This window comes from Salminus brasiliensis, chromosome 14 (assembly GCF_030463535.1).
Source record: "Salminus brasiliensis chromosome 14, fSalBra1.hap2, whole genome shotgun sequence".
NCBI classification, from domain to species: Eukaryota; Metazoa; Chordata; class Actinopteri; order Characiformes; family Bryconidae; genus Salminus; species Salminus brasiliensis.
The window spans coordinates 29,656,260-29,674,916 of record NC_132891.1 but is presented as its reverse complement, the minus strand read 5'-3'; the positions used below and the strand labels follow the sequence as shown (position 1 = coordinate 29,674,916).

At 41.6% G+C, this 18,657-nt stretch overlaps 2 protein-coding genes across 2 annotated transcripts in view; both read right to left on the bottom strand.

The window, feature by feature from the left end:
• Nucleotides 1-10,608, bottom strand: part of pkig (protein kinase (cAMP-dependent, catalytic) inhibitor gamma) — a 28,939-nt gene extending 18,331 nt beyond the window's left edge. The window contains exon 1 of the mRNA XM_072697481.1: nt 10,386-10,608. The gene's annotated coding sequence lies outside the window, so the exon portion shown is untranslated. The remainder of the gene's footprint in view (nt 1-10,385) is intronic.
• Nucleotides 10,609-13,266: 2,658 nt separating this feature from the next.
• On the bottom strand, nt 13,267-17,000 carry ttpal (tocopherol (alpha) transfer protein-like). Its single transcript, XM_072696914.1, has 5 exons — nt 16,952-17,000; nt 15,333-15,790; nt 14,898-15,091; nt 14,693-14,803; nt 13,267-14,600 (listed from the first exon to the last, which is right to left on the bottom strand). Exons 2-5 carry the CDS (start codon nt 15,772-15,774, stop codon nt 14,334-14,336), a joined length of 1,014 nt encoding a protein of 337 aa, XP_072553015.1. The 5' UTR covers nt 15,775-15,790; nt 16,952-17,000; the 3' UTR covers nt 13,267-14,333.
• Between the last annotated feature and the right edge of the window lie 1,657 nt (nt 17,001-18,657).

The window sequence follows — 18,657 nt, the reverse complement described above, 5'->3', positions numbered from 1 at the left end:
GATCTTTATGCCTTGAGGGTTCACTATCATGTGGGAAAGCGATCTGTATCCGTCTGTAGTATAAACATGCCCACAACCAAATCGATAAGGACTCATGCACACCACGTGCAGCACGAACATCAAACTACAGCTCCTACGGAGTCGTAAAATCATGACTTCTACACCTAAAAAGTGCAGTGTGTCCAGCAGGCATCCGTGCACACGGACTGAGTCACAAACAGCCCTTTGTTAGATACATGTTGCACTATTTTTGTGCGAAATCCTCCATTTTCATAACCTATGCAGTGCACTACATAGGGAGCAGGGAGCCATGTGAGATACAGCTCATCCAAGTAGCAGCAAAAGCAGTCAATTTAAACAGGGTGTTTACCTGAAGATGTGTGCCCACGCAGTTCTGAAAACAACAGATCTGACAGTGTCACATTAAGGACGTTTTCACACCTGAAAGTCCAGACCAAGACTAGTCTTTTGTTGTGCTGCATACAGTCCGGTCAGTTTTGGTTTCACATTGCGTTTTTGCGAGCACTAAAGAACTTTGCATGATAGAGCTACATCCCGGCGTCATCACCTATGTGGGCTAAATCTTACTATACATGACACTGATTGCCTTGTACGCGTGTCTGATGTCAGCGTGCTGTCAAGTCAGTGGGTAGCCTTTCCTACATAACATGAATGAAACACCAATACAAATAAATAAATAAATAAAAACAGACCATGGTTCAGCTGATCCGGACTGAGACCACCTAATTTTAATTCAGATCATGGTTTGTCGCAACTTTTACACCTACTATCTTGGTTAGGGTTACACTGAAAAGTCCAAAAGTCCAGACCAAACAATGTAGGTGTAAACGCACACCCTAAGGTCACTTTAAGCTGGTCATGGGAACAAAACCTGAGCATGTGGCATGTAACTGATGCTAGAAGCAAACCTGCCAAACTAGAAGCATTAGCAGTTTTGTTAAAGAAAGGGGACATCTGGTTCGGGGTTCGAACGCTTGTAGTCACTTTGAACTGACTGGGCAGACAAATATTACACAAAGTTATAACAGAGGACCAAATAATTGTGCTGCAAACTTCTATGAGGGTATCCCTAGTGAAAAAAAAAAAAACATTTATTAATAAAAACATTTATTAGGTGTTAAAACTGCACCACTATTATACGCCAAGTGTAATAGAAACACACTAGTTCCCAGTCCTGAAACGTGTTCTCATTGGAAGTTAAGGGAACAGTTGTAATTGTAATTGATTGTAATTGATTGGCCACACAACATCCTACCTACCAAGGATTTACAAAGTCCAGAAATGGAAAATGGATTTAAAGTTAGAATAACTCAGACTTTACTTAACTAGCATATTAACAATTGCCATTGAGACCAGGCAGCTATAACACTATATCTATTACAGGTGTACACATGGAGGACAGTAACCTACACACCGGGGGTAAGTGGAAAAGGGGGTGGGGTGGGCACACCCAGTATGTAAATAGGTACTGCCAGGATCCAAAGGGAACAAACTTGGGAGCTTTGCTCAAGTAGGTTGCATTTCACACACAAACCCACTGTTTGTTATTGAATGAGCACAACTGACTCAGTAACTGGACTTGTTGAGGAACATCACTAAAAATATTCCCCTATACAAAACAGTGAGATATTTCCAGTTTGTAAATAACAGACTTAATTTATTTGGGTAAAAACAACTTTTGGTATTATAGTACATTTATATAATTTTATCTAACAGTGTAAGTGTGTCTTTTGTCTATAACTGACAGTATACTTCATAGTACTGCATTTATAAAAAGTGTGTTCAAAGTTTATTTGCAAGCATTTGATGAAAGAATATTTCACATATTTTATTTAACAAGGACATGCATTTGCTAACCTATTTAAAATACAAATACAAAAGTATTTCTTTCTTTTTTTTCTACTGGGGATTTGAATCCCTAGGACTCTCCCACCCCCTCCCTTGTGAAAAGGCTGCTTCTTCACAACCAGGATCTTCTCAAAGCCATCTGAAGCAATTACCAGATACTTTGAACCAATACAGAACGCATTTGTGAAACTCATAATATTTCGCTGACGCGATGTTTAGCCTTTTAGTTCATAAGGCCATTAACACAGCAGGACAGAGGCACTACCTCATACAACAAAGTCTCGACAATTTAAAAAGCAGACTGAGATCAAGGCCCACGACAGCCGCCCTTTTACTAATGCACGAGCTGATAGTTCACACAGGAAAACTGGAGCCCATCAGACCTTTTGATATCGGATCAAGTATTAAATAGTAATGAGGATGCTACAGGGAGCACAAGCCATGCAAGGGAGGTTTAGCATGCTTAACCCATTCGCAGGGCTCGAAGCCACGGCTCCACAGAGGATTTTTCTCATTTCGTCAACATCTAACATGTGAAACGTCAAGCGCCTGGCATGCCAAAACCTGTGTTTCAGGTCACCCTCAAATCTTTGAACATCAAACGTGACACATTCACGGACCTCAGAAACATATATGGCTAGAAAAAGACTTCAGACCAAAACAGAGATGAAAAGAGTGTATTGTTTCCCCTGCATATATATGCAATGAGGTAATGGGAACACAGAAAGGGTGTTGTCCTAAGCTCATCTACCACATGCCAGACGGACAACAAACCTAAAGGAAGTTCATTCAAAAGCCCATTTACAATACATTAGACAGCCACTACTCTCTCAGAATTGTTGCATTAGGTTTCCATAAAAGAAGCCTGTTGCAAGCTTGGCTTTCTAAGTAAGCAGAAACACAAAAGGCAACTTGTGGTAACGTACAGTACGTGACAAAAGCAACTTCCAGATACATGGCATGACTACGAATGAATCACTGCACTGGTCAACTGACAGACATTTAGAGGTTGACCACCATGGAGGCACCAAGTTAGTGCTACAGAGATTTTCAAATGTTCTTTATTAAAAGGCAAAGTTCTTTCCTGAACAATGACAAGGCAAAGAAACATCTGAATACTTAGGGGGTCTTCAGATTGGTGGAAAAAGAAGATTGGTGAAGTAAAAAAAAAAAAAACATTTTCATAACTATACAAAACTGAATTACTCAAACCACATTTATGCTTGTAAGGTGAACGCAAAAGCATCTCAAGATATCCCTGATAGCAAGAACCCCCCCCCCACACACACACAAATTACTTACATTTAAACTACTGTAAGAAGCCATTATCTATTTCATAGTTTTACTTTCTTTTGTTAGAACATGCAAAGGAGCACAAAAGTCTGCCATTTTCTCCAATATTCCCTGTTTCAGAGAAGAAATGGCCACAACAAGTCCCAATGCGGCATCTGCTTTACACAGTAAAACTCAGCTAACATTAACCAGAGCTCTATCTTAAGGATTCTGACATTAGCCAGCGAGCTAACCACAGAGAACATTTAATTATGCTAACCACGTCACCCACTCACTGTGGACTCACCCGAAACAACGCCTTTTCACTGTTCAGCGGTTGATGCTGATGCTGCATAACCGTCTATGGCACTGTCTTTGTGTTGAAGGGTGAGACTATATCAGACGCCATGCTGAGAGTTACAAGAAAATATTTCAGCCAGTGGACGGCGTCCTCATTCATAACGTCTCAACACAAATCTCGTGACAGGACAGATCCACAGATGGTCATATTTCCCCATGACCTTATTTGATTTATTTATGTGATCTGTTGACGCAAATGTCTTCAGTCACAGAGTAGCATACCATGTCAGAACATAGTTTGGGACATGTCCAACAAAATGAATGTTGGAAAAGTTGGTTTATTCCCAAAAAAATAAGCTTTTCTTTGTTCAGTCAGTAAGACCAGACCACCTGCTCATGACTCAATGTCAGCATGTCCACCCCTCAGCCACAGTCTGCTGCCTGACTCATGGGGAACCCCCGCTATTGGTGTTTAGTTGTGTCTTCACACTCCCTTGCTGTCATTCTTTTTTTCCCCCCTTTCTGATCTACTTAGTAGCTGGAAGCATAGGTGGAGCAGGTGGTGGCTTATGAGACTTACCTGGATGTTTTCTTAAAATCTTTTTTTTTAGATAATAAAGTTAAAAAACTAATTTTCCCTCACTATCTCTGGCTGGACTGTCAAATCATTGCCCTTGCAATTTGAACCTTGCCTGCTAAAAATGCTCCACATTTTCGTAAAAACAATCAATTACAAAAACTTCCACAGGGAATGACAGAAAACAAGACTACGCTCCCCGCAAAAAAAAACAAAAAAAAAAACAAAAAATGCTCAATGGGCTACTAAAATGCCAGTTAGGAAAGTAGTGAATCCCTAAAACAGCTTGTGAAACAGAAGATATACAGCCATGAAGCATTTTACCACTAAATGAATCAATCAAGGGTTTAGACTTTCACACTTGAAATTACTTTTTAAATTACAGCCCAAGTACAGTGTGATAGAAAGGTTGGGCCTTCTAGTAGCTGGAACTTCTCTAAACAATTGCCATGCCATAAGTACTGTCCTGACACTGTGTTTACAAGTAGGAATATGCCAAGGCAATGGCGACACGCATGCTGATGGAAACAAATCCTAAATACATTAATGCTAAAATATGTCCACAATCTCTCTGCCGTATATTTAGGCCTGTAGTTTATACCAGACGCAAAGAGGCTCTGGAAGTCTTTAAGTTTGTTTAACACAGTTACTCTGCGACATCCGCAAATATTTAAAAGTCTCCTTGGACTGAAGGAAGGACAGAGCCTGGTCAAGTAAGACCTCGTTACTCGCGTCTGCTTCTGCTCCTCCAGCAGACGACGCGCTGCCTTAACAGGAAGCAGGTGGGCCGTCTGTCTGCACTGTTTGAGCGCCTGTCCCGAGGCTACAGTGTGACAGAGGGAAAAGTAGGAAGACCACCGTGTGCCAGGTCAGAAGAACAGGCCACAGAACAGAGAGCGCAGGGGGAAAGAATGCGGGCCGTGGAATTATGGTTACTGAATAAGGCCAGCAATTATCATGGAATGCAGAGAGCGGTCATAGTTTTCAGATCAGTTTATACAGTTTTGATATCCAAAACATGCTCAGAAAAGAATACTGCAACACATTACAGCAATGATAAATATCTTGCCAAGCCCTAACATACCTCTATAATTTACTCAATGTTGTGGCATAATGTGAAGTACAAAGTACAGGCAGACAAAGGAAGGTTTACTAGTGTTTATCTGATTTAATAAATCTAGCGTTTACTGCCTATAAAACTGCTTCTGGTAATAAAAAAAAAAAAATTAACAGCTAACCAGTAGGAAGTCAGCCACGGGCAATTTGGTATTATAACTTTCCTTTACACATAGCGTAGCCCATTACAATTTTTTTTGTTGTTTTTAGTCAGCTTATTAATTTTGTTGTTCTTATTATTGAACAGGTCAAAGCAACTTTAAGCTGCTACAGAATTCTGAAGCTACACAAAATACTACCACTGATGAAGTAAAAATCACAAGTATTCTACGACCAATCCCCCACCCACAGAATAATATATATATATATATATATATATATATATATATATATATATATATATATATATATATATATATATATATATATATATATATATGTGTGTGTGTGTGTGTGTGTGTGTCTATGTATGTCTATGTGTGTATGTAGGTATGTGTGTGTGTGTACACTTGTATTGGCATCATGCTAAATGTTATCGTAAAAACAATACTTAACTTTTGAGTGTACCATGGAAAATCACTCATACTTAAACACCACATTCTACTACACACCGCATTATTATCTGGACACAAATTTAGATTTATAGTCATTGTACTATGCTGCTTGCCATCAGCAGCCACAGTCACAACTAGCATTGCTCTCGTGCTGGACAGCTGTTTGGTCATTCCCAGCACCTGCGACAAGGCATTTCCTCTTTCCTTGGCCCTGTTCTAACATGGTTTTTGCTTACAGAATCACTGATCGCTGCCAAATGGCAAAATTCTCCCAGCTTGGGCTAATGCACAGCCGTCGACAATTACCTAACTCATTTCAAATCTTGACCACACAGTAATGACCAAAGACTTCCAAGAGCAGAGACGAGAAAGTCCACAAAAGGAAAAAAAGCAGGCCGTTCTGACCTCTATGCTCGTGAAGGAGCGCTCACATGCTTGCTCTCCCACTCAAAAGTGAGCTTATCCTACACAGCTGCAGCTCTCTCCTCTCCCACTGATCAGGGAGGATGTGGGCGTAAAGTGATGTGCTTTGCTCCGAGTTGAGAGAGGAGGACAACAGGCCGAAGACATTCTGAAAGAAGCATTACAACCTTAAACACAGTTACAGCGTTTCATTAAACCTGCCCAGTAGCCCTGGATAAAGGCTACAAGTGGAACTAAACATACACTGGACTCACGTCACACAAAAGCAAACAGGATTCAAAGAATACAGGCAATCAGCTGTATAGGTTTGGTTTGTTACTTTCAAGACAGGTCAGTTACGTTCACAAAGCCACGCTCACACACTTATTACTGCTGTAATGGCGGAGAAGCACACTTGCTCCTGAAGACCACTGTGTGAACTGCAGAAATGACAACTGCCATTGCTGAAGCTAACAAATGTATGCGCATGTTACTATGTTTCAATGATAATCTTTAGTGTAAAAAGATCTTGGGGCTAATATTTGGTGGATTTTTCCAAAAATATTCTACTCTTCTAAAGAATAATGTTCTTATAAATGAAAATAAAACCACTGACATTCTGCAGGTTTTCAGGCTAAATCAATTCTGTATAGCTTTGGGATTTTTGAGACTTATTACACCCCCAGTGCACACTGTGGAAGTTAAAGATAAGGACGGCTAGAGAGTAATGGAATTTTGTGACACGCTACATCAACAAGAACCATGTTATTGACACAATGGAACATTTGAATGCACATATAACCATTAAAAAGTAGAAGGAACAAGTTGTATTCAGTAAAGTTATTGCTGTGCTGATCAAAACAAGCACAGGTTTGGTTGCTCTCCAGCCAACATACAGATCTGCACAGTTCCGCCAGCAGCTCACCTGATTTACTTTAATGAAGGACTGATTAGATAAGCCAACATAAGCTAATGGATGGTAACTAAATACTGTCCTTCTCAGCAAAGAGCTTTGGAAACGATTCAGCTAAACTGCCCAGACATAGAGCCTTAAATATCATTTTCTCAGATGGCCACATTGAAGAAAGTCCCAATTCTTCACAAAACCTGAAATATCCACTACTACATTTCTACATACTATATACAATGAAAAAAAGAAAAAGTGACATTTTCCTGCACACGATTTCAAGTCAATAGTCAAGACATTTAATCCAGTGATTGATGGCAAACTCTCTCCAAGCTTGGCCTGCCCGTGTCATTCAAATTCACATCCCAATGGAGAACACCTGCCAATCTATGGAAACAGGGCTGACGTATCAGCACTTCCCTCTCAACCCTCTCAGATTGCCTTTCTGAAAGGAAAGGAGGAATGCAACAAGCAGTGAAGCGAGGCATGACTGTGCTGTGCCCAGAACCTCACTTTGCATTTTAAAAAGTTCACAGAAATTTGTTAAGGAAATGATGTACAGAGCAAAACAAACTAGCAGAGTTAAAAATCACTACAAGTGTTCACTTACCTACTTAGTTACAACTGCTGTATTCTGCGAGTTATAATTTGTTGTTATGTAATTGTTAAGTAATACATCTTATTCTGGTGAATCGCTGCACCTTAATACTGAATATCTCCCATAGGTAAAATAAATAATAATAAAAATAGGGCTGTGTATCATCAGGAACTGCAATACAGGGGTTAGTTGATGTTACACTGATGTGTAACTTACACCTTTCTATACAACATGCATTTACTCTCTTTCTTTCACACACACACACACACACACACATACACACATACATACATACATACATACATATATATATATATATATTTTAGGGATACACCAACACGAGAGCTTTTTTTTTTTTTATTATTATTACTTATTTCTGTTTTCTACTCAATTTGAAAGGCCAATTACCCAATCCCTATTGATGTGAACGCCTCCCATGACTAGCCATGTCCAACACTAGGAGGATGAAACTATCAGGGCTCCTTCAACACATGTAAAGCCAGCCACTACCACTTTTCAAACTGTCCTTGATAAAAGAGGAAAGCACGGCTCCACAGCTCATAAAACAAAAGACACCTGAGCTGACCAACATCGCATTAGGAGAGATGTGGGAAGGAAAAGCCTTCAACTCATCCTGAGAGAGTGAGGCCAGTTGTGCTCTCTTGGGCTCCAGCTGCTGATGGCCAGCAATCGAACCGGTGACCCTATGAACCAGTGGCAGTGCCTTAGTTCTACTGGATGAGTCACAAATGCAGCACAGCACTGCTTAATCCTGTCCATTAAAGTTCAATAAATACCCCATAAAATACCAGTTGGGAAACAACAACATCAATCAGTTGTACAAAGCAAACATCTGCCAATACTGATATATGAAAGCGCCCCCAGTATAATATAGTCGGTTATAATGTCAGCCAGGATGCTTTTAGTCCCATTACGTCCCTGCTGTGGAAGACCATTTCTGTTCTAAACTGCATTTCTTGCAAAGGAAGACGATATTCAACTTTTATTTACATTTACAGTTTATTTCTAAGCTGCCTCTGGGTGGAAGTGACCCTTCTCATGACCGGTCCAAATGAGTCACAAGCTACAAATAGACCCTTTAATGTCCTTCTTAAAGGGCCCATATCCTGCATTTTTCTCATATTTTATTCCCCCTCTGTGGTCCACTCATGTCATCCCTGCTGAAAATTCCAGCTACAGGCCAGCCTTTGCTGGTAGCTGATTTCAGATGGTCCAGGCTGGTCTTGGCTGAGAGTAAAAGTAGCTGAAAAAGCTGAAGGCAGCTTAGCTCGTCCAGCACTGGACAATGCATCTTTACATCAGAGTTTGATGGACTAGCAGGTCTATCAGCATGACCAACATCACCAAGCTGATAGTCTTGCTGGTCCTACCGGTTGACTAATTGGGTCAAGGTGGTTGACCAGTTTGGTCATCCTAATTAACAAGCATGGTCATACTGTTTACTGAATGGCTTGGTCAGGTTGACACACAGCTACACAAACGAAAGCGTTGATCAGCTTGAACCGTGGGCCATCAAATACAAGTTATGAAGAACAGTTATGATATGATATGAGGACTGACGTGTAACTGATCTCCGTTCTGATTGGCGGCCCTGGTTAGTAGCTGTAACAGTCTGAAACACAGCTTATAAAATTATAGTTTAAAAACAATTAACTTGAAATGTAATGTTATAAATGCAAGTATTTTTTTCACGAGAAGTGGTGGAATTGGGACATCTATAAAAAGCACGTAAAAAATCCCAGTCCCATTTTTTAAAAGCAACAGGATTAAAATAATAAATCATAAGAAAGCCTATAAAAATCTACATTTTTAGGCCTGCAGATAAGTATTTAAAAAGTGGCAAACTTGACACTCGTACTGTCTACTAGCTTGGTCAGGTTATACTGGTTGACAGCCTCGGTCAGACTGGTCACAGTGGTAGACCAGCGAAACCATCAACCTCAAACGAGAACACAGTGCTACCCAGTGCTGGTCAGGAGCTGAGCTGGTCAGCTGGAGCTGGTCAGGCTGTTAGATATAGCTATCTCAGCAGGGGAATTAGCTAGCTATATGAGATGTGCCCAAAAAATGTAAATAAATAAATGAATACAAACAAAACCAGAGCACATCAACCAAGTTTCAATACAGACAGTAGGCGAAAAGCCTGAAGCTAGCTAGTGCTAGCTAACTAGTATATCTGTAAACTTCTCAAAAATAGATAATGCTACTTTTCAGGACTAAATAAGCTGAGGAATAGCTAGCTATAGCTACATAAATCTGAGTGAAAGGTAGCTAGCTAGTTTTATAGAGACGGAACTTTCTCAGTTTTATAGCTAATAGAGAAACATTAGACTTATTATTATATTAATGCAGTACTGGATTCTACACTATACTGTCTACTTCAGCTAATACAGCTCTCCAGCATTGCTGGTGCTCCTCTTCCTCCTCCTCCTCCTCCTCCTCCTCCTCCACACCAGAGGATGCGAAGACAACCCAAAGCCAAAAACAACAGCCAACACATTTCACAGCGTTACCAGAGCAGCTCGCCTTTCTCCCCGTCTTTTCAAAACGCCCATAGGAGCTGTGTGCACCTCCGGTATGCCTCCCACCTTCCTCCCTGAAGGAAGCGCCGGTTAACGGCAGCTACTAGCTAGCTACGTTTCCAGCCCGTCTTCCCGCCCGTCTTCCCGCTCTCACAGCCCAGCGTCGCGCGAGCCCCTAACGGTCACGGTCACGTCCACGGCCGCGCGGCCGCGCCGCCGCTGCTCCCAACGCTCACCAACGACCAACCTTTTCGTTCGCCCGAATTTCCTCCACTTGTTAGCGCCGCTCTTCGACCGTCGCCGAGGCTCCCGCTGGTTATATGTCACGTCTCCTTCCCGTCATGTTCTCGCGGTTACCGTAACACGTTTTCGACGAGCAGCTTCTGCCGAGGAGCCTCCCCACCATGTCGAAGCCCGTCTCTCTGACAGCGCCGCTGAGAAACAATGAGCGAGGTGGCGTCCCGAACAGCTGTTTCCAAAATGGAGTTTTTTCCCTCGCAACCAATCACGCTCCGTTTTCAGGGATCTCGAGCTCACTCTCTCCAATAGGGACGGTCTGCTCCAGGCTCATCTGCATATGCTCGCTGCGTGAACGCGGACGGTTTCTGAACTAGCGGACCAACGGCGAGGTTTCTCTGTGGAGGAGCTGTCTCGTCGTTTTCTGTGTGAAATAGTTAGACATTTCTAAGTTTAAGCTCGAGTAAAAGCGCTCAATTAATAGCGGGGGAACCTGAAGCATCGCTGCTGAGGTTGGAGCCCTTCACCCGGCTCTCCATCTCTCCGCTTTTGACCCATCTGTGGTAGTGAACCCCCCCCCCCCGAGCAGCTAACGCCAGTGGCCAGGGAGCAAAGAGGGCTCAGGGGCCCAACAGTGGCAGCCTGCTGAGCCCAGGTATCAAACCCACAACCCTGCCATCAATAGCCCAGAGGTCTATCCGCTGAGCCACCACTGCCCCTAAGTAGCATGGGGTTTAGCTAGAGGATCCATACATTTTTTGGGTTTTTTTTTTTTCCAGTGCCAACCATGTTGAAAAATGCTACCTGGCTGATTTCAGATAGTTATCCACACAAAAACACCCCCTGTGCTGGTGAGCAAGCTGGTTGACCAGTTTAGCTCTAGACCAGCAAGCTCTCGACAGCAGATAAGAAGAGACTGGACAAACTCATAAAGAGGGCCGGCTCTGTCCTGGGGTGCTTCTTAGACCCAGTGCAGGTGGTGGGAGACAGGAGGATGACAGCCAAGCTGGCATCCATGCTGGAGAACAGCTCCCACCCCATGCATGAGACTCTGGCAGCACTGGGCAGCTCCTTTAGCGACAGGCTGCTTCACCCCAAGTGTGTGAAGGAGCGGTATCGCAGGTCCTTCCTTCCTGCTGCCGTCAGACTACACAACCAGCACTGCTCCCAGCGGACCACATACACACACACTTAACTACACACACATGTTCATGTTCAGGGAATACTATGTGCAATATCCCACCCCCATGTGCAATTAAGAGTCTTTTGCTGTAAATAATATTGTTTATTGCTTTTTTAATTCTTATCTATATTGTGTGTATATAGTGTAAATTATTTATTTATCTAAATTTTTGTAACTGAGTGTCCTGCTATCCCTTTCTGCTGTTACACTGTGAATTTCCCCACTGCGGGACTAATAAAGGACTATCTTATCTTATCTTATCTTATCTTGTCTATTAACAGGACCAGGCTGGTCATGCTGGTAGACCAGCTAAACCTTCAAACTCAGACACACCCGAGAGCTAAGGTGGTCAACTAGCTAGAATTAGCCTGTTTTGGGATTTTTTCCAGTTTGAGATCATCTAAATGTAACAGCGAGAACTGTGAGTGACAGTAGACCAAATTGTCATGAAGCTACATAGGCTCATGAACCAGCCTGATTGTTTGAGCAACACTCAAGAAAGAGGACTGATGAATCTGGACACTACTAGTAGCTGAGCGGATTGCTAAAGGCCAAAAGCCACTCATTACTGGTGAGGAGCTCAATGCTCTCATCAGATAAATATTATGAATGTAATGAATTTAGAATTTTTGTTCCTTTGCTGGAAGAAAGTGGACAGCCTGTGCTAATGAACCAGAAAAATGTCTGGATATGCTAAACTACTATTTAATGCACTTTTTGCCAAGAGTGGATCTGGTACTTAGATCTACGTTGCACGCTCAGGTCATGCAACTGCTAAGCATGTTGCCTTTTTTCAGCTAACCAGCATTATGCTGTGTTTTGTACGCAGGAATGCTGGTCAGTAGCAATACATGCTGATATACTGATCAGTAGCCAAAACCAGCACCAGACCAGCATTGACAACAGCTAGACACTGCTAGGATCTTTATATTATCCCTTTAAATTAATGCAAGGACCATTTAACCCATTTAACTGGCGTATGGTACTATGCCATCTGATGTTTACATCTGCTTTGCAGGTTCAGGTGAAGATGTGAAAGACCAGGACATAAATGCTAATGAAAAATTCTATGTGAGCAATGACATTAAGAGCACTACTAAGATTTAAGCATTTAAATATGATATGTTATCGCTTTTACAAAAACGTACTATCACTTACTACTAAAAACTATCATTTCAATTTGAATCTGTCTGTTGTTTGTTAGTTTTTTCTTTACATTGTGTCAAAATGTCAGTGGATCAGTAGAAATGCTCCACTAAAAGTGATTATATGCAAGAAAAAAAATATCATGCCTTATTCAAAAAGCAGTCCAGGCAGAAACCCTCCTTTGCAGGGTTAAATCACTGAACTAAACTGATGTGTAAAAATGGTGCGATGTTTATAAACTACCTCAAACTCTTTTATTGAACAAGTGAGAAATATTTGACATGGGCCCAGAGACACCCACCTAATGCACTTTCTCATGTACAGTAACTTTAATATCCTACAGAAGTGCAGCCACAGGCATTAAACTGCACTGCACTATGTGAGCTGTTGAGCTGTTGAGCTGTTTATTGAGACCATAAATCAGGCTTCTCTAAAGTAGTGTATAATGTCTCCATCTGCTGGAGAGTAGTTAATAGGCCTTGGAGAGGTACTTCGAGTCCAAACGGGCTGCGTCTTAAAATAAACACTACGACAACATACAAAGAGGACAATACACAAGGGATACAGGTTAATATTGCAAATTAGGTCATTGTTTATGACTATTTGGAGAACGTAACAGAATAGCTTTATGAACACATAGGCAAGTTACAACACTTGAATGTGAAATTTGGAAAAATAATAATTCTTTTTAAGACAACAAATAAAAGCATTTCACCAAATACTGTGAATACAAATATCACGGCATCGAACCTACAGATTTATACAATAGTATGAATGGTTTATTGAATCCCATCAGTTTTGGCAAACAACAACATGGTAAAAACGTAAAACATGGACTTTTTATTGGCCACTTAAATATGAGGATCTTAAGCATAATTTGTGTAATGTAGCCGACTTCTCTGGTCTGATATTTAAAGCTTCTTTGCAGGTTCAAAAGCTTTGCAGAAATGAACACGCTAGCTAAATAGCTATGAATATGAATACAACGCAGAAAGTATAAACAAGGCCTAAATGTACAAAGGAAGGCATAAATATAACAAAGGAAAGTGTTGAAGGCTCTCATAAAGGTGAGTTTTGTAGCTTCTATTAATTGGATATATAGTGCAGGATGAACAGCATGAAAAATGAGGCAACACAAAAGAACGCACATCACTATTGCTTTTGGTTTAACGTATCGGGTCTTGACAATGCCCATAGAGTCTACACAACGTTTCCCTTCATAGATTAAGGCAATACTTTGCTGAAATGCAAATGCATGAAACAAATTAGCGTTAAAACAAGCCATTCGAATGGTCTGTGTGCATCAGTACAAGTGAAAGCGTAGCTATAACTAAGGTTCTACAACTACAGCTCCGGAGGAAATCACTAAACTCTCCTGGACACCGGCCTCTAGGATAGGAACTAAAGAACCCAGACTTACAGCAATGGATCTATGTGAGCATAAACAGCATAAAATAAGGATTTTTTTCTTTCCATACAGAAAAGTGCGCTTAGCATACTCCAGGTCCAGGCCTGTTACTCCTTTAGCAGTAATGACACATTTAAGAGAAATAAAAATTAAACACTGACCCGAACGGCCCAACAAAAGTACGTTTCAAAAGAAACAGAGGCGGAGTGCCTGAGCGGCGGTCAGTAGCAGTAGTAGAGCTGAGAGCGCAGGCTTCTGTAAGAGTCCTCGGTCTGCTCGCCCTCAAACAGCATGGAGTTGGGCAGGACCACGCCCTCCAGAGGGTCAGGCTGGCAGAACTCCACCACAAACTCCTCCTCAGCCTCCAGCAGGGTCCGCGCCCAGACAGACAAATCCAGCCGGCCGGCCACCCCGCCGTAGTCCTCCGGGAGGACAGAGCGAGGGATGACCCGGTGCAGAGATGAAAGGTCCGAGCCATGCAAGACGTACTGAGAGGAAGAGGAAGGACAGACCTTTTCAGTGGTCACTACAAGCAGTGTGGTCACAACTTGAATCAATAAACTGCCTCACAGTAACTTACCCTTTCCGCCATCTTCTCTTTCAGAAAAGGCTTAATTATTGCAAATATGCCTTTGAAGATTCGGGGCTCGTTTATGATGTTTACAGCCTTTATTCTGATAGGAAATCCATCCTGGAATGCAACATTTAAAAAACAAACAAATTCAACAAATAAAGCATCACGTCACACAGTGCGTCACATTTACATCAGCGATGAGCAGCCTCACCTGAAGAATACTAACGACTTTCTTTGCCAGAAGAGGGCCTGGGTTGGAGGCTTGAGACAGGCCAACTCCAGTGTAGTCCACCAGGATGACTATTCCATTCACTTGGGTCTCCTCAGGTTGAATCAGCTTCTCTAGTGTCAAATAAATGGCTCGTATGTTGTCCACAAACGGATAGTCATTCGGTTTCCACTTGCCTAGGCAAATCAGAGCAATAGACAGTTGCAGGCAGTTCCTATAAGGCTTAGGAGTAAGACTGCACAACATGGACAGAATACCTGAAACTCCCAACTGAGGCAGGTCAATACAGCACACATTAATAAGAGTATACTGCAGCCGTATTAGGCCAATATTAACAAACGATACACTGTATAGTTCTATCAAATAAAAATGTACATTGATAATATTCCCCAAATCTTTGCTGTTAAATCAACCAACCTGGCCGTAAACACAGGATGTAGCGGCCTTGAGGGTCAGGTCTTGGCAGGACGGTGAGGAAGCCCAGATCGAGCACATGCTTAACCGTGGAGGGCTTCAGGTCCTGGAAGACCTCAGGCCAGGCTCTCCTGCTGCCATGGTAGTTCAGGAGCAGCTGCAGGGCTCTGTCATAGTCGAACTTCCTGGCTCGGAGGAAGCGCAGAAGAAAGGCGTCGTCCAGACGAGTCCTAAGATTGGGCTGCTCCTTCAAAATCATATCACGCAGCGCTTGCACGTCCCTGAGACGCCACTCGGGCTTCTCCTGCAGCTCCTCTCGCGCCTTGGCCACTAGCTCTGGGGTCAGAGTGCAGGAGTAGATGGGTGGAGGAGGCGAAGGGAAGGCCACTCCAGCCGCTTGTTCTGCTGGCGGGCCGGCAGCAACGTGACCATTTTGATCTGCCATGGGGTACCTATGTGCACTGGATCAAGCATTGTGCAATTTATACATACGGAAGTCAAACTCAAATGTATTTGTATAGCACTTATTATAACCCAATGTTGTCGCAAGAAACCTCAGGAGGAAGCAAGCCTTCTCTGGTCAACACCCCTTATTAATACATGGTATAAGGTCACCCTAACACCGTATATGTCCATTATTATGCAAGGATGTACTGAAATAATCAATGGGACTCACCTATTGATTCACTCTACATTTGGCAATGTCTACCTGAGAATTTTTCTAGTACCAGTCTCAGTCAATCAGTTCCATCATTCACAATATATGGACAAAAGTATTGAGACACTTGCTCAATCATTTCTTCCAAAATCACGGGTATTGGAAGAGAGTTTATCCTGCTTTTGTTGGAGTAACTGTCTGTACAGTCCAGGGAAGGCTTTCTACTAACACTGCTGTGAGGATCTGACTGCATTCAGTGACAAGAGCACCGCACCTCATCCCTAAAGCATTGGATGGAGCCCCATCACCTTAACGCTGGGGGCCTTTATTACCCTTTAGGCATGACGCCAATAGGTTTATGGTTATCTGCTCCAGAGAGTGCTATTCTATTGGGAACCAGACAAGCTTTGCACATCTGTGTCAGCAGTGGGTGCAACCTAAAGTGTCTGAATGCAGTCGTTAGAGGGGTGTCCACAAACATTTGACATATAGTGTATATCCAAGTGTTGACACATCAGTATTACACAGACTGTTGTTTAAGTATTAGGCAGCCACAATTATAGTCAACAAGGGTTTATCTCTGCAGGGTGTCAGTATGTTTCTGCCTGTAAAAACCCCATATGATAGTAGAATAAGCTGCTGATTAATCAAATACATCAGGAATTAGCACACATCGGGATAATGGTTAGTTGTAATAGTTACAAGCTGTAGATCTTTTAACGGAACGGAAATATATAATAAATATGACTTAAATAGCCAAAAGCTAAAAACAGTAGCCAGGTATCTGGCTAGCAGTCTCATCAGGGGCGACACTGTGACTTAGAAGGTCGCACAATCATACGATCGGTAAAGGCTTTAACAGCATAGTCATGTAGGACAGAGACACTACTGTTGTCATTATGGCTGCTATTACTTATTAAATAATAGCGAAATCAGTGAGAAATGAAGCGCAGTGACAACCCACCTGCCAAGCAAACCCGCAATCAGTTCCGTGTACAGAAGCACAGCGCTCTGCCATTGGCTGCTCTGGCTTGCGTCATCGATTACGTCAGGCGGGCCGGCCTGTTTGTGGGGTTGCCATGTTGCACGAAAATCCGATTTGTGCTGGGATTTGAGGCTGATCAGGTCAGGGTGTAACGGTGTTAGGGCAGTTTATGCTAACTTCTAGAGACATTTACGATTTATATAATTATATCATTTTAAATGATAGTTGCACAATCAAATCTAGTATAATTTCCATTTTTCATATTTCAGCTAAATCACATTCATTAGGGGACAAAAGTAAAGGTTTTAATGGGTTTTGGAATGAGTGTACATTTAATGTAATCTTTATTACTCATATAATAATAATAATATTTTAAATAAACATATTAAATGTGTCATAAACTGCTTTTTCCCCAGTATTTTGAGGTTTAATTTCTTTGAGGTATAAATCATTAGTATGTGATGCCTAATAAAACACCATGTTATTGTGAAAAGCAATAATGAGCTCTGCTCTGATTGGCTGGTTTACACCACTGCAATGGCTTACAGGAGCCACATAGTATAACATAACATTGCATAGCATAGCATAGTTGTTTTTTTTAGGAACACTGTAATTATTTGTGTTATTATTTCCAATGTAGTCCTCTGAGTCCTCTCAGCGCAGTGTGCTGTTAGCTTGTTGTTAGCCTCTTCTGATGTGTGGTGAGCTCAAGTCTGAGGTTGTCCTGAGGTGTTTTTTGAGGGAGCAGATGCTGAAGAGTAGTTAGCTTTTAGCCTAACACGGCCTACCCACTCGCTTCCCCTGTTTTAACTTACTAACTAAGTTTGAGTTACCCGTACTCAGGAAAAGACGCGGTCACGAGACCTGGTTCGCTAACAACCCTTTTACTAATAACTAGCGAGTTATCAGAGTAAACATAATCTCTTGAAGCAGCCATTGTGTTTGAGCATGTCACAGAGGAAACAACGGTGCCAGGATAAATACTGTACTTACAGTACAGTAACCTTTATGTATATGCACATATTTCAGTTGATTATATTTGATTGTATTAACTCCATCTTCTTATCTACTTCTTCTGTAGCGAAGACGGCAATGTAGCAAAACCAATTTCAGAAATGCTAATGAGTTACAGGCAGGTCAGTGAGGTGATTGGCGTCGAAAAAAACATTTGTTGATTGGATGAAGTAGCCATAAAAACCGAGGATGACCTCATAGGTCAACTAATTTAGTGCTTTATTTCAATGGTTCAATATGCCACCAGATTTATGACTCACACAACTTACACTGAGCCAATGGTTCTCATCTTTTGTGAGAAATATAACATTTCTCATAAAGCTCTGCTTAGATGCATCTATGAGAAGCATAGAGAATATCTGCTAGTTGTATATTAGTTGAGAATGATGTATATAAGATAATATATATATTTATATTATATAATATATATATATATATATATATATATATATATATATATATATTTTTTTTTTTTTTTTTAAGTGTTATACTTGCCTTTTTCAAATAACAAATTTAATTAAAAAAGACAATAAGATGCGAACAATAAGGAGTTTTCTTTCTAATTAAGTTAATCTGGCTCCTCAGGGCCCCCTAGTGCAATCTTAAAAGTGGCTGAGGTTTTTATCAGCGTACCCCTGACCAAACACAAGCGGCAGATGCTTAGCACAGGA